The 16,672-nt window shown below is 37.8% G+C and overlaps 3 protein-coding genes across 4 annotated transcripts in view; 2 read left to right on the top strand and 1 right to left on the bottom strand.

The window, feature by feature from the left end:
* The window catches only part of LOC142351502 (actin-related protein 2/3 complex subunit 3-like), a 167,866-nt gene extending 161,975 nt beyond the window's left edge, over positions 1–5,891 (top strand). For both annotated transcript variants that reach the window (XM_075403556.1, XM_075403557.1), the window contains exon 5: positions 5,090–5,891. In XM_075403556.1, the coding sequence (XP_075259671.1) occupies positions 5,090–5,298 (209 nt within the window). In that variant the 3' untranslated portion in view covers positions 5,299–5,891. The remainder of the gene's footprint in view (positions 1–5,089) is intronic.
* Positions 1–16,672, bottom strand: part of LOC142351907 (coronin-6-like) — a 560,192-nt gene that overhangs the window by 359,427 nt on the left and 184,093 nt on the right. The window lies entirely within an intron of this gene.
* Positions 13,190–14,737, top strand: LOC142352243 (elongation factor 1-gamma-A-like). Its single transcript, XM_075404710.1, has one exon. It carries the CDS (start codon positions 13,250–13,252, stop codon positions 14,540–14,542), a length of 1,293 nt encoding a protein of 430 aa, XP_075260825.1. The 5' UTR covers positions 13,190–13,249; the 3' UTR covers positions 14,543–14,737.

The raw sequence follows: 16,672 nt of genomic DNA, 5'->3' as shown, positions 1-16,672 counted from the left end.
AATAATAATAATAATATTAATAATAATAACAAAGGCTTCAGGAAAATGCAACCGGGTTAATCTCCCGGCAAATTTAGTCGTTCACTCAGTTAACAAAGTTCGTTATCAAAGTTAATTTTAAAGTCTCTACTATTTTGCATCCACAAAGCAGTCTCCAAGTGCACATATCGTTTTCTCTATATTTTGACTCGAGTGCTTCCTGTACAACCAGAGTAATTTCTGCTTATGCTATTGATCCAGTTATATGTCACGTCTGAATAAGTTGTTGCCGGTGTTAGGGAAATAAAATGCTCAAAACTAAAAATCAGAATTGTGTTTCTCCAGGCGAATGTTTGTAGATGTAAATTTTCGTGTCACTGTACTTTTGGTTGCGCCTGATTCTGAGACACTGACAAACTTTTGCCAGTCCATTCCTACTTTCCCAGTCAATATTTTTGCAAACAGGAGAATGACATGCAGTTTTTGGTACAGTGACAGCGTAAGGATTTCTAATTTCAGCGGACTGTCTTTTTAACTCAATCGTTCCCCGCTAAAATCCACCTAGCGCCTTTCCTCTGCACATTTTCAGGTAGCGTGAGATCGCTTTTGCTGTGAAGCTAGGAGAGCTACCGCATCTGATTACCGGGACAACGTATCTTTTGAAAGCATTCTTCTTGTTGCTCAAACTCGTTTCGGAAATGTTTCTGAAGAATTTAAAAAGCCTTCAAGGCTTTCCACGTTCTCTGTTAAGCGTGCGATGACCAGGTAAGAGTCTTTGACAACCGCCTAGCGCAGGTCTTTCATTTCCTTTGACATCCCTAGCTTCTTTCCAGATACAATGATGTCTGGTAACCTTTTATGGACAGAGGTAAGCTCTTCTTGAGATTGACAGCCATAAGATCTTTTCGACACCATTTCCAGATCTTGATGTCAATTGCAAATGTAATGATGTTTTTCCCAATTACTTCGAAATCATCTGCATAACCATAGCTCTGGCATAACACATTCTGGCAGGTCATTTACAAAAGCAAGGAAGAGAGGGCCAAAGAGAGAAACTTGAGGAACTACACTGTAAACTTGAAGAGTAGTAGACAACGAATTCTCAATCTTGACGATGTTGTCTTCCGGTGAGGTGGCTTTCTAGGAGCTTCAGGCATGCTCCCTGAACGCCGATTTGCTGGAGCTTGTCTGGAAGCAGACTGCGATTTACTTTGTCGAAGGCTTTTTGGAAGTCAACATTGAACTAGATTAGATATGAACAGCCGACTTTATCCAGATTTAAATAAAATGTCATGAAAGTAATTGATGAGGTTTGTTATCATTGATTTTTGCTTTCGGAATCCATGCTGTTGATCAGAAAGCTGCTGAGATGACTTTGATGAGTTTGTCAAACCTTAGTTTCTCAATAACTTTCGAGTCAGCAGAAAGAAGGTTGATGGGTCGATAGTTTGAGACTGCTAGACGATCGCCATCTTTGAAGATTGAAACAATCTCACCAGTTCCTCAAGAGCTCGGGCATGTTTGTTTATTCGTTATCTTAATGAAAAGGAGTGGACGTGATTTGTTGATGGTGCTAGTTCAACTAAGAGGTCGCTGCCTATCGTGTCAGGTCCTTTGTTTTCCGCTTGTCGAGATCCAAAAGTGTTAGTTGAATTTCTCCTGAGGTAAAATGCAATTCTGTTATCAACGGTTCCTTCTTTGTTTGGGCTCTGCAGCAAAAAGACAGATTGGAAGTATTTGTTGAAAAGATTGGCTTTTTAGGCGCTAAATTAGCTTTCGAATCGTCAAGATACACATCACTTGGGACAGGGTTAGTTTCGACAAAGATCTCAGACAGTTCAATTTTTTTCATCAGTTCGGATTCATTTTTTTTTCATCGGTTGGGATTTTCAATTGTCGAGAGCTGGATAACCTAGTCGACCCCGATCCAGACTCAGAGGTCACGATTTCGGTATTCAAGAGGCTGGCATTGAGAGGATTGTTGGAATTGCAAATTTTTTATACATTTCGTCGCCAAGTGCTCAGTTTTTTTATCTGCCGAGATATTTTTGAGTTCACCCAGGGAGCTAACTGGGACCAGTGTTTCGTTTTTACTGAGACAAAATCCTGTAACACTTCGTAGAGCTAAAGATACCATTGTTCAAGCAAGAAATCTACATTACTGAAACAGTATGGATTAAAAGATTTGGCATAAATGAATTCAATTTGCTCTTTTCAGACAAAATCTGGAGAAGTCGAGACCTATTATGGGTGTAAAAGGTCTTTATTGAGAGAAGGTGGGTTTTATTTGGAGTTTGACTGAGACTGGTGTTTGATCAGAACTGAAAAGTTGATTCATCTGTACATCATTGGAAACGTTCAGAATTGTTTCGAGATTATTCGACAACACATCATGCACGACCCGAGTCATATTTAATAATTTGCTCATTTAATAAGTTTACAGGCAGAGGTTTCATCTAGAAAAATTTGATCAAAAGGATCGGTTGAAATCATTGATATCCAGTCAGTTTGATTGAAATTTATGTCTCCAAAAATTAAGAGCTCACGGATTTTAAATTCTTTTTGCCTATGTTTAAGGATAGAAGGGACACCATTTGCTGTTGATCCCACTGAAACTTACTGTATTGGGAGGATTGTATATACAGCAGATGAGCCAAGGAGTCCTTGTCAAGAGGTATACAATGCTGCAATCCTGGAAATCAGACAAAATTATACTGCTTGGAAGATTTTCTGCGACTGCGAATGAGAGTTCCTCCGTAATTGGAGAGACTATTTTCACTTTGTCTAACTTTTCGATAGATTGTGCGATTGGGTGAGAAGATAGCTCTGTTGCTTCTACTTTCAGTGAGCCAAGTTTCGGTGAGACAGATGATGGAGTATAGATTTGTTCTCTGAATGGCGTTGTCAAATTGCATTTTTCGTTGTTGAAGTATGCTGCGAACATTGTACACCAAGATAGATAGCCAGTCAGTCCTGAGTCTCACTCTCTTCGTTTGTTTTGATACAGACATTGTCTTTTTACCAGGACATTGCCATCTCTGACGCGGATATCTACAGATCTGGTACCTTCATTGATCAGTTTCCGCCTCATCATGAGCTGTATTTTCTAATTCAGCTTCTCCTGATAGTTGTTGGCTCAGAAACACAGGAGTTGTGAAGAATTTCAGCTTGCTTGCTGATGACAGGATAATTCTTTACTGCCAGACATTTGGAACTTGGCAGAGTTGTTCGATTTTTCCTTTCGTCGATTTTGCCCATTTGGAAAAAAATATCACCAATGTCAGCAACTACTTCAAGATGTGGCAACATTTTCCGGATTACTGCGAGATCATGCTCATGACGAAATCTTGGATTAATCTCTTTCGAGTCAGCGAAACCACGTGTTCTAATACCGATCAGCTCTTCTTGGGCAGGGAAGTTTTCCTTTGTAGATGATATTGGTTTATTCTGAGTTTCAGCTTGTGGCTTCTGTTGAAGGAAAAGTTTGCTGTCTTTTACACTTGTTTTGAGGTGTTTTATCTCAGATTCAACATTTTTCCTTCGTTTGGTTCGTCCAGCTGCTCAGCTCCATAACTTGTTTGTTGTATACACAGCTATTGCACAGAAGCAACGCTTTTTCTCCAAGTGCTTGGATACCTCTAGGGCAAAATCAGACAAACCTGTGCATGTTTCAATTAGATGCATTGCCCGCCCACAAGATATGCATTCAAATAATGGGTCGGATTTTTTAAATTTGCTGGAACATGTACAAAAATGTACAAGAAAAGTAAACAAAAGCAAAGGAAATCAGCGTAATGTTCGCACGACTTTAAACCTTGTAAAAAATTTGTTGCATTTTTTATTGCGCGCTTGATGGAGCTTCTAATGATACCATGCATAAATTTCTATGTCAAATATATTGGTCGGCCAAAATTCACTGAAAAACTTGTTGAGCATAATATAGTTTCCCCTTATTAAGTGGGATCGGCTAAAAAACAGTTGATAAGCTGTTTTGCAAGAAATAGCTAAAATACCAGAAATTTTGACTTTTTATTGTTTATTTATAGTCGCTCAGCGATAGTTGAGGCTATTATTGGCCTTCTCTTGGTTTTCGTCGTCGCGATTTTTGTTTCAACCATATGACGTCACAACCACTTCAAATCTGCTTTTTGTTCATTCGTTCATGCAAATTCAACTGAAGTGCGTGTGTGATGTCATTTTTCGCTCTTAGTGGAGCGATTTTTTTGTTCATTCGCGTGATTAAATTTTTGGTCGCACTTGACTTACCTCACTCTCAAAAATGACTTCCTCACTTTGAAATTGACTTTTATTTACTTTAATTCAAAGAGATAAGGTCAAATGGGTGTGTGTCGCTCTAAATAAAGGTTATTTGAGAGCAGCGAATAGAGGCAGCAAATACTTACACAGATTTTCAATGAAAATTTAAGATATCAGCCTTCAATAAAATTTTTAGTTTGTCTTCTTTACTTTTTTTTGAGACTGCAGATCTACGAAGCTATTGCGGCTATTTTCTGGCAATCTGCCAGCTATGTTTGTCGTTATTGTGCTTCTATTTTACCATTTTATGGCCCAATCAATCAGAAGATGATCATCTTCATCTGGCTCTATTTTTGTTTTGTAGATGTTTAAATTTTGTTAAATATTTAATTTCATGTATTTGTGAAAAATAAAAAAAAAATTTGCAAAATAAAAATTTACACTTACTGTTGTTTTGCAATTCTTTTCCTTTTTAGGAGATAAAAGCATAGTCGTTGGCTTTTGTAAAAATGATCACGATATAGAAGCCCTTTGGGTAATTCTTCCAATATATCAATTTTCTCTGTGCTGGATTCCTATTTCAGGTTTGTAGGTCCGTGGCAGGCGATGCTACTTTATGGCGCAGTTTTTTAAAACAGAAAGGATATTTTTAGACAATTTAATATTCGCTGTTTTTTAACCATTTAGATGCTTTTTTGATCTAAACAATTTTTCTCGAGTACTTGATGACTTATCTTTGTCATCAAGAAACATCAACATTGATGTTTCTGTATTTGCATATAAAAGGAGAAATTAATTATTTCTTTTTCTATAAAGGCAACAACAACCACCATTGTCTTCTATTTCATTATAGGTGATTCTTCCTTTCCACTGGCTGCCTTCTACAAGAGTGGCTACGGAGGAGACTTCCCCCAGTACATGGAGAAGATGAGGAAGGAAGTCAACAAGCGACTCCTGGACAAGGTATACATGGATCCATCAGTCAGCACTCCTAGCAAGTGGTGGCTGGCCTTTGCCAAGAGGAAGTTCATGAACCAACAGCTCAAGGACTCCAGAATGTAACCATGACTCCTAAAGAACAACATCGGATTCGTTCCAATAACATCTACATGAAATACAGCCTAACAAATGTTCACAGAATAATTACAAAACGACAATTTATCTATTTTAACGCGATATGGTGCCCTATCATGAACCTTTAAAGAGCCTCCTATAAACAGCGGAAGAATCTTGATCATGTAATGGAAAATTCTATTTCATTTCGCAAGCATACTCGAGAAATATAGCTTGTTTATGAAGTTTAAAAATTTGTTCTCAGAAGGTTATTACACAATCAAAAATCAACGGAAAAACCAATTTGCAACGCTACATCGTCATCTGTGTTTTAACCAACGCACAGCTTGCTCAAAAATCTAAATCCAATGACCCATTTAAATGGGTCCTCAATTTGACCTTTGTTCGGGTATCTTTGTGGATCAGCTGTAAATTTTGTTCCGATTGGCTTATGATGTAATTCTGTCCCCCTCTCCGGTAAAAAATAAATTGAGAAAATGCTTGTCTGATGCAAAACTGGTGCGATCTAATAATGTTCATAGTTTTGATACGAAATTCAAATTGTGTTAAATAGTTCGGTAATTATAGAGTATATACATTAACTTTTTTCATAGACAGTTTGTTCTCGGCAAAAACCTTTGAATGCGTTTTCTAATCGCCCATAATCTGTACGGATGCATTTTCCTTTGTGATATTTTCTGTTTGTGATCTTCAGCTCAGTTGTTGCACATTATTTGCAATCCCCAAGCTAACGCAGTATTTTTTTAACCTGGAATGATTGATATGTCATAGCAGATTTCGTAACGGATGGTAAACGTAGTGCAGGGAAGTCAACCGAGATGCATTTTATAGATAGATAGTTTTGCCGAAAATTCAAGCAATGCATTATTCAGTTATTATGCAATTTTTGTCAGTCTAGGACAATTTCTTTCTCATTTGTTGATTGCTCTCAAACGAAGCTGCAGCAATTATATTAGTGCTGCGGTCTTTTTAATGCGATTTTTCACTTGACCGATTTTTCTTGGCCGATTTTCCTCATACTCCTGTACATTATTCCACCCGCGACCCAACGCGCTTGAATCAAACGCTTGCTAGTAATTTTCTTAATTCTGTAATTTAGATTTTGGTCTAATTAGGTTTTCTCGTTATTTCAACAGTTTCGTTAATATTATTGTAGCTGGAAAGCTTAAGCACTCTAAGCATAGCTCCCCCGCACCTCCCGGGTTTGATGATAAGGAAATGAGTTTAATTTTTCTTAATTTATCTTTGCGAGCGTGGTGATTTTATCTCTGGCGCTCTATTCCTTTATCTTCATTAGTTTGTTGTCTCGAAGTGCTGGTTGTATTAAATTTGAACCTCAATGAAAAATACTTCATAAGCTAACTCTAACAGAAATTTATCTAAGTGCGCCTAAAGTAAACTTCTATTGATCAACAGATCTGTCTTCCTAGTTTGATCTCGATATTTTATTGGTCCACTTAACAATTGTACACCAAAAATGAACTTTTCGAGTTCTTCATAATAAGCAGATCTCTTGTTTATTTGTTATTGATTTTTGCCTGATTTAACCCACAATAATGCTCATGGAGCTATTAATCAAAGTTCGAGGTGCTATTGTATGGACAGCTCCTGCTGAGTTATAGCTTTGATTGGTTTTGCTATTTTCGGATTTTTTGCATTTAGTTTCTTTGAAGAACTTATGTTGAGCCAATGATTACTTTGTTGTTCTGTTTTTAATGTGAAAGTTGAATTACGTGTTCTGATTACTCCTGAGATTCAAAAAGGACTTATCAGAGCGAATGCTACTTTTTTCCTCAACCGATTACGGCGGGTTTTTAAGAACACGTCCGTCATTGTTTTTCATAACATAAATGAACTATAGTCTGTCCCATAAAGTTGAAATAAGCGAACGTTCGAAAAACGCCAAAAACGTGCAATTGAGCATCATTGTGGTCATTTGAATGTCAACGGTTTTTCCATTAAGCTTTCATTCATCAATTTTTTCTACATGTTTTAAAATTGAACTTTGAACTCTAACCTGTGGCTTTTGAAACGTTCGCTTATTTCAACTTAATGGGACACGCTATATATAAGCGCAACTTTATAGCTGCAAAAGTGTAAAAATGTGTCCCGTCCTGTAATCAACCTGAAAAGTAATCTAAAAATATAATTTTAATGCAATTTTTTCAGGTTGTTTAGCTTTTAGTTCTTCGAGTTTTGACATTTAATTACATCAGTTTCCCCACAAATATCCGACTACTTGTTGAAGATTATCTATTTTTAGCGCTTTCTCATCCTACACAAGTCAATATATTGACCAAAATGTTACAATGGAAATCAAAAAGTGCTTGCTTCAATCCGAATTGGTACAAGTGAATATTAGGTGCTGAATTTATTTGTGCCCTTTTTTGTGTGCACAATTTTCACTGGCTGCTTTGTGTTTTTGTTCGAAAATATTCTTTGACTTCTTGGGTGACTTTTCCAACTGTAGTTCTTCATTTTAGAGTGATCTAAGTTGCTCTCGTTCTGAAATAAAGTTGGATGGTTACGTGGAATGCGAGCACAAGGAAATCAAAGCCTTTGAAGCTGAGTGGTTAAGATGTCAGGCTACCAACCTGGAGGTCCAGGTTCGAACCCCCCAGTGGGGAAAGATTTTTTGCACCCATTAAACATTTCTAATGTACGCCCTCTCTAAATTAAATTCGCCCCGTTTTCCGTTCGAGAGCTATTCATCCGACGTTTGTTTTTTGTGTCTCATGCACTGAGTACATTTCTAAAGCTTTTCTGCAACAGCCAAATGCTGTTGATTGCGCCAAGTGTCTGTAGCTAAATTTCCAATTGATCAAGTTCAAACCCACACAGCTGTTTAATAGCCCGCAGCATCTATATATTAATTCAGTGTCGACATAAAAGGCACCAAATCTTTTAAGCTCCTAATGTTAGAGCTCCTAATCTTTACATGTTTTAATGGCCCCTAAACATGCTCTTCGGCAAAAAGCGTCTGGCAACAGTCGGATTCGAACCGGGGTCTGTGAGTTAAGAGGCAGAAGCGCAATGAATTGAGCTAAGAAACAGAAGAGCCGCGTATTTATCAGTATTTTTGTCCGTTAACGTCGCATGCGTTTCTACATTCTCCATTTCCCTCCTTTTTTCAAAAAATTTTGTGCTCCATGTCTTTCTCCTGTCCATATCTATCTTCTATCTATCTACATGTTAAAAGTAATTCGAATACCTATACCACCATGTTTAAGCTCGTAATCTTCACATGTTTTAAGGCCGAAAACTTGACCTTGCCAAAAATTTAATGAACGAAAAGTTACCTATGCCGTAAAGGTCAATGACTGAATACTGGATGTAAAAATGGGTCATTGTTTGAAAAGCTGCGTATGGCCGAAAAGCTGCCATTGTCAAAAGGTCAATGACCGAAAAGTTACTTATGCAATAAATGTCAATGACTGGACAACCGCGTTTGTAAAAATAGGTCATTGACCGAGAAGCTGCCTATGACCGAAAATTTGCTTTGCCAAAAGGGTCAACGACTGAAAAACTGCCGATTCAAAACTTGGTCAATGGTTGAAAACCCGCTATTAAAAAATGCCAAAAATTTATGAAATGTGCTGATGAATCGCGGATATTGACAGAATAAAGTATATCTAAGTAAAGCTCAATTACCGAAATTAAATCGAAGATGCAAAATTGTTCATGTCAATGGATTGAAATAAGCTAGATAGTAATGTGTCGGGGACAAGCTTTTTTGTAGCGTTTTTAAATTCTCCTGAACATGGTTCGTTGCGATGTTTTTAATCGGAATTTTTTACGCTGCATGTTTGCGTGACCGATTTTTAGACAGTCTTTTGCTTCATTAGTTTTCAGTTTTGCTTGATCTCAGTCTCATAAAACTTTTGAACAAGCAAAATTTAATTAACTGAATCATTTTTTGCCAGCTTTTTTAGATCAAGTGAAAATTAGGCGGTTAAGAATTTATGCTATTTTTCTTTACTTTCGATGGAAGATCTTTTGTCTTTCGTTTCTTTCTTTCTTTGCTCCTTCTTTTTCTTTTTATTTTCTTTTTCATTTGTTTGTTTTGGTGATGTTTCTTTTTCTCTTTTTTTCTGCTTATTATCTTTCCTTTCTCTTTCTTTTCTCTTTCTTTCCTATCTTTATCTCTCCTTTTCTCTTGCTTTTCTCTTTTCTTTTGTTCTGTTCTGTCTTTTTTCTCTTTTGTCTCTTTTTTCCAACTGTAGTTCTTCATTTTAGAGTGATCTAAGTTGCTCTCGTTCTGAAATAAAGTTGGATGGTTACGTGGAATGCGAGCACAAGGAAATCAAAGCCTTTGAAGCTGAGTGGTTAAGATGTCAGGCTACCAACCTGGAGGTCCAGGTTCGAACCCCCCAGTGGGGAAAGATTTTTTGCACCCATTAAACATTTCTAATGTACGCCCTCTCTAAATTAAATTCGCCCCGTTTTCCGTTCGAGAGCTATTCATCCGACGTTTGTTTTTTGTGTCTCATGCACTGAGTACATTTCTAAAGCTTTTCTGCAACAGCCAAATGCTGTTGATTGCGCCAAGTGTCTGTAGCTAAATTTCCAATTGATCAAGTTCAAACCCACACAGCTGTTTAATAGCCCGCAGCATCTATATATTAATTCAGTGTCGACATAAAAGGCACCAAATCTTTTAAGCTCCTAATGTTAGAGCTCCTAATCTTTACATGTTTTAATGGCCCCTAAACATGCTCTTCGGCAAAAAGCGTCTGGCAACAGTCGGATTCGAACCGGGGTCTGTGAGTTAAGAGGCAGAAGCGCAATGAATTGAGCTAAGAAACAGAAGAGCCGCGTATTTATCAGTATTTTTGTCCGTTAACGTCGCATGCGTTTCTACATTCTCCATTTCCCTCCTTTTTTCAAAAAATTTTGTGCTCCTTGTCTTTCTCCTGTCCATATCTATCTTCTATCTATCTACATGTTAAAAGTAATTCGAATACCTATACCACCATGTTTAAGCTCGTAATCTTCACATGTTTTAAGGCCGAAAACTTGACCTTGCCAAAAATTTAATGAACGAAAAGTTACCTATGCCGTAAAGGTCAATGACTGAATACTGGATGTAAAAATGGGTCATTGTTTGAAAAGCTGCGTATGGCCGAAAAGCTGCCATTGTCAAAAGGTCAATGACCGAAAAGTTACTTATGCAATAAATGTCAATGACTGGACAACCGCGTTTGTAAAAATAGGTCATTGACCGAGAAGCTGCCTATGACCGAAAATTTGCTTTGCCAAAAGGGTCAACGACTGAAAAACTGCCGATTCAAAACTTGGTCAATGGTTGAAAACCCGCTATTAAAAAATGCCAAAAATTTATGAAATGTGCTGATGAATCGCGGATATTGACAGAATAAAGTATATCTAAGTAAAGCTCAATTACCGAAATTAAATCGAAGATGCAAAATTGTTCATGTCAATGGATTGAAATAAGCTAGATAGTAATGTGTCGGGGACAAGCTTTTTTGTAGCGTTTTTAAATTCTCCTGAACATGGTTCGTTGCGATGTTTTTAATCGGAATTTTTTACGCTGCATGTTTGCGTGACCGATTTTTAGACAGTCTTTTGCTTCATTAGTTTTCAGTTTTGCTTGATCTCAGTCTCATAAAACTTTTGAACAACCAAAATTTAATTTACTGAATCATTTTTTGCCAGCTTTTTTAGATCAAGTGAAAATTAGGCGGTTAAGAATTTATGCTATTTTTCTTCTTTACTTTCGATGGAAGATCTTTTGTCTTTCGTTTCTTTCTTTCTTTGCTCCTTCTTTTTCTTTTTATTTTCTTTTTCATTTGTTTGTTTTGGTTATGTTTCTTTTTCTCTTTTTTTCTGCTTATTATCTTTCCTTTCTCTTTCTTTTCTCTTTCTTTCCTATGTTTATCTCTCCTTTTCTCTTGCTTTTCTCTTTTCTTTTGTTCTGTTCTGTCTTTTTTCTCTTTTGTCTCTTTCTGTTCTCTCTTTTTCTGTTCTTTTCTGCCTTTCTTTTCTCCCTTTATTCTCTTTCTTTTCTCATTTTAGTTTCTCCCTTCCGTTCGCTTTTTCATTTTTTTCCTCTTTCCTTTCCGTAATTTTCTTCTTGCTTTTCTTTTTCTGCCATAAAGGTCAATGACTGAGTAGTCGCGGATGTTAAAATAGGTCATTGACCGAGAAGCTGCCTTTGCAAAAAAAGTCAATTACCGAAAAGTCAATTTATGCCATAAATTTCAATGCTTGAATAGCCGCGGATGTAAAAGTGTCATTGACCGTAAATCTTCCTTTGACCGAAAAGTTACTTGTGCCAAAAGGGTCAACGACCGCAAAACTGAGGTTTCAAAAATTGGTCGACGACTGAGAACCTGCTAAAAAAGGAGTTGATCACCGGAAAAATTACTTCACAAAAATGGGCCTTGACATGTACTTATGCATCACGGATATTGACAGAACGAAGTTTCTCTAAGTAAAGGTCAATTATCGAAGTTTCAAAATTGTCCATTTATAAATTTAAAATAGCTGGATAGTAATGTGGCGGGGACGTGCTTTTGTCTTATGTTTTCAATTTCTCCTATTGTTGCGATGCTTTTAATCGGAAGTTTGTAAGCAAAATGTTTGCGTAACGGATTACATTTTTTCGACAATCATCAGTTGTTTTCACTTTTGCTTGATCTCGGTCTCAAAAAAGCTTTGAACAACTGATGTTTAATTAACTGAATCATTTTTTGCCCGTTTTTTTTAGATCAAAAGAAAAGTTAGCCTGAGAAGAGTTAATTCTATTTGTTAACTCTTAATCTTTTCTCTTTTTTGTTTTATTCTTTTTGTGCTTCTTTCTCTCCTTTTTTTCTCGTTTTTTCTTTCTTGGTTATCTTTTTCTTTTGTGTTTTTTGTCGTTGGTTTTTTTCTTTTCTCTCTTTCCTTTTGTTAATTCAACGTAATAACTATGATAATTCAACGTAATAACTATGGCTGTTGAAAGATGGGCATGCCCGAGGTGGTACGAAAGAAAATGAATTTTGAAACTTCTATTTTTTAAATGATCTTGTTATACTTTTGCGGGCCTGCTTGTAAAATTGAAACCCTAGCGAACGTTTCAAAGGTCGAAGTTGAATTTTAACATGCAGAGTAGTGGCAAATTGATGTTCATATGCATGCCTTGAGTAATTCGCTTGCGTTTGAAACTGGCTATAATCAGTGCTAACCGTAAAGCTGCAACGCTATCGAACATTTCAAAGGTCAAAGTTGGAACTTAAAACATGCGGAGATCAGCATTTCATTGTTCATTTGCATGTCGTTTATCGAACGTTCGCTTGCGTTGCAACTTTATGGGACTGACTATAATGTGACTTACTATAGTCTGTCCCACGTTTAAAATAATCCAACGTTTCAAAAACGCCAAAACATGCAATTCAGCATCATGTGGTATTTTGTATGCCAACGTTTTTCTTACATTCTGTCCCATAAAGTTGAAAAAATAGAACGTTCGAAAACCTCTAAAACATGCGATTGAGCATCAATGTGGTCATTTGAATGTCTATGTTTTCTTCATGAAGCTTCTATGCATAAAGTTTTTCTACATGTTTTAAATTTGAATTTTGACCTTTGAACTCTGTCCTGTGGCCTTTGAAACGTTCGCTCATTTCGACTTTATGGGACACGCTATACATATTTTTATAGCGTGTTTTATAAGTTGAAATATCGAACGTTTCAAAAGCATTGCTCATTTGCATGCTCAATTGTATGTTTTTGGCGTTTTTCGAACGTTCGATTATTCCAATTTTATGGTAGACTGTGTGTAAAATTGACCCATGAACACCGTCCTACGAAGATTCGGGAAACCTTTTCAAATGGCATGCTATAACTGAATTGTCACTAAATTTGATTTGATGAATCTGATTCCACCTTCCTTCATTTTCAGATTGTTGTTGACTTGAAGCTTCCTACTATCAACATGGACAAGCTGTACACTCTGCCTGCTGATCACTACAGATCTCTCAAGATCCAATTCGCAGCTGCCCTCGCCGGACACAAACTCCAGGTGCTGTCCTCGGAACCCGACTTTGTCTTCGGAGACACTAATAAAACGCCCGACTTCGTGGCCAAGTTCCCCATGGGCAAGGTCCCCGCACTTGAGACGAAGACTGGTGATTCAGTGTTTGAGAGCAATGCTATCGCTTACTATGTGGCGGACGAGCAACTAAGAGGCAAGTCTGTTCTTGACCAGGCACAAGTTCAACAATGGATCAACTTCGCAGATAACGAGATCCTTCCTTCGGCTTGCACTTGGGTTTTCCCGACTATGGGTATCACACAGTACAACAAAGGTGAAACTGAGGCTGCGAAAGAACAGCTGAAGAAGTGCTTGGAAGTTTTGAACGTCTATTTGACCTCAAAGACGTTCCTGGTCGGAGAAAGAATGACTTTGGCCGATATCGTCATGTGTTGTAACATGCGAATGCTATTCACCCAAGTTATGGATCCGGCCTTCAGGGCGCCGTACCCTAACGTAACTAGATGGTTCGAAACTCTGGTGAACCACCCGGAGTTCGTCAAACTGGCTACTGAGACTAAGTTGTGCGAGAAAGCTGCACAGCCTGACCCTAAGAAATACCAAGAGATCCACGGTGGTCAGAAAAAGGGCGGCAAGAAGGAAGAGGCCAAGAAAGAGACCAAGTCACCCCAGGCAAAGAAGGAAAAGCCGGCAAAGGAGGCCGAGGAATCCGCAGGCGATGCGCCTCAAGAAAAGGAAGAGGATCCACTGGCCAAAGCACCCAAAGGTTCATTTGATTTCGATGCATTCAAGAGAAGCTTCAGTAACGAGGACACCGCAACTAAAGCGATTCCTCTTCTCTGGAGCACATTCGATGCCGAGAATTACTCGATATACCACGCAGTGTACAAGTTCAAAGATGAACTCACGATGCCTTTTATGACCCACAACCTGATCCGAGGGATGTTGCAGCGTGTTGATAAATTGAGGAAGCATGCATTCGGAGTGTGTTACGTCCTGGGCGACAAGAGTGATCACAATATCGAGGCGCTTTGGATCTTCAGAGGTCCGGAGGTCGCATTTGGTCTTAGTGAAAATTGGAATGTTGACGCACCATCATATGAATTTAAGAAGCTGGAAATCACCAAGCCAGAAGATAAGGAAAAGGCTGAGTCATTCATCATGGCTGCGACCGTTGGCGGAGCTGCTTTCCCTGATGACGACCACATCTTGGCCTACGAAGCTTTCAAGTGAGATGAAGATGAGTTCAAATTGTCAATGAAACGACGCAAGATTGGATGGTGAAGGCTATTAATGTGTAACACTTGGATTGATGTGAATAACTGAATGACTCCAACTTGTGTGTTTTATCTGATAATGTCGATGAATAATTGAGTTGTTTGAAACAAACAGTTGCTCGTTGACATCTGAATTGAATTAATTTAAATATGCCGTTTTATTAGCAAATTTTTGTAGGAAATGAAATTCGGGATCTATTGCCCCCCCCCCCCCCCCCCCACCACCACCACCACCACAAAAATTGTAATATAGCACTTAAACTGAAAGAAAAGTATAACGTGCGCCTGAGAGGCGTAAAAGTTATATACCCATTAAGCGGGGAGGGAGGAGAGGAATTAAATTTCAAATCGGGCGCGGAGGAATGATTTTTGCCAGCCGAAAAAAATTGATGTACATTTTTCTCGTTCCGGTTCTATTTGAATCAGGTCACGTTACGGTGCTTTTTAACATCGGCTCTGTTCGGCTGACAGGTCTCAACTCTAAAACTTTCACTTGACAGATTTGCACTCGATTTTCCTTCACTTTGCTCTTATTACAAACCAAAGGATTTGGAGTTTTGATGTGCTGGCTTTTTTCCATTTAAAGAGGACTATCGGAGAAGTGTCTATTGTTGAAGTCGGTTTTAAAGCAGGAAATGAAACGCGTGAAGAAATTTGGTTTGGGTGCTGCACAAATTTAAGAGTTGAGCAAAAAGAGTGGTGTTTTTCCAGGGTTTTTCGTCAGGAACAATTTTTGATGTCATATCGTTAGGAACATTTTTGAGGACAAAAACCTGTAAGGGAGCGAAATATTTTACGGATTTTAGCGGCTTTTTTAAGCAGTTTTAATTTTGTTGAGTTTTGAATATCCTATCCTCCTATATATAAAACGCGTGAGACCTAAAATGGGACAAAAATTTTGCATGTTTAAGGGCCTCTCGAAATGTATGTTTAAGAGCCGCATTGAGCAGCATGGTTAACCGAACTTATCGAGAGTGGTCAGTGACCTAAAAGGCTCAAAATAGATGTATGGGAACCGAACATGGGACAAGACTGTTAATCAGGTGCAGTCACCACAAGGCTATGAGGGCTTGAAAGTATGCTCGCCTCGAGGGAGGATTTACTGACCTGGGTACTACGTGTGTTTTAATTGCTCCGGAATGACGTTTGAATTACTTATTGTAAATGTGTGGATTTTTGCAAAGTTTTAGCTTAACAGATTCTGCGCTAATCTAGAAAACTTAGCTTTAAACTAAATTTTTAGCGCTTTCTTGATGTTTTCGTAACCTCAGATCCTCTCAATCTGAAATATGTTTATTGATAAGATCAAGGCGATTGTGAAAAATGGTGGCTTGTAGTTGTTATGGCGCAGTTCGTAAGATGAGCACTGCTAATTCGATGTTTGAAGTATTTTTCTATTACCATTATCCCAAAAATTGCTATGAAACTAAGTTTTGAGCAGTTTTAGTCGTTTTGTCTAATCTTCCTCTTTTATCGTAAATATCAGTCGTAATTGAGCACAATAGTCAATAGCCTTCCCATGGTAACATGTGTTAGGGTCCTTAATCATGCAAACTAGCGTAATAAATGCATTTTAAGTCGCGCTTTACCATCAATTTTAAGCTCCTAATATGCACATTTTTTGCGCTGATTAAGCATACGTTGTAGCAAAAACAGTAGTCAATAGTGACAGTTCATCGTTTTTTAATGAGACAGTTTGTTAACTAGTTAGTGTTATTCATAACCATTACAAAAGTTTGATTTTGAAAACTGTCAGGTTTGTGCGTGTGTACTGTTTACTTTCATGTGGGACAATCGTACTTGAGATAGGTCTCATTGATTGACAATGAGACTTGAATTAATCGAATTAATTGTTTCAGCTCATCACCCGTGTGTTACACATTCGATTCAAAAATTATCTTTTTGATTTTTAGCCCACCTTGACGTGGAAATTAGTTGTAATCAATGACTTCAGTTCATAGGGGTCTTCTACGACTTCTATTTTTGACGCAACTAATTTTCAAAACTGCCTCTTTGCCAAGTTCGATTTGCCCCTTTTTGCATTGTCTGTTGTTGATTTCCACAGAATTTTTCTACTGTGTAATCA

The sequence above is a fragment of the Convolutriloba macropyga genome, chromosome 13, assembly GCF_964194025.1.
Source record: "Convolutriloba macropyga chromosome 13, txConMacr16.3, whole genome shotgun sequence".
Taxonomy (NCBI): domain Eukaryota; kingdom Metazoa; phylum Xenacoelomorpha; order Acoela; family Convolutidae; genus Convolutriloba; species Convolutriloba macropyga.
This window is presented reverse-complemented; position numbering and strand designations above follow the sequence as displayed.

What these genes read in the sequence shown, in the direction of transcription:
- LOC142352243 (XM_075404710.1), top strand. Translation starts at nt 13,250, where the DNA reads ATGGACAAGCTGTACACTCTGCCTGCTGATCACTACAGATCTCTCAAG.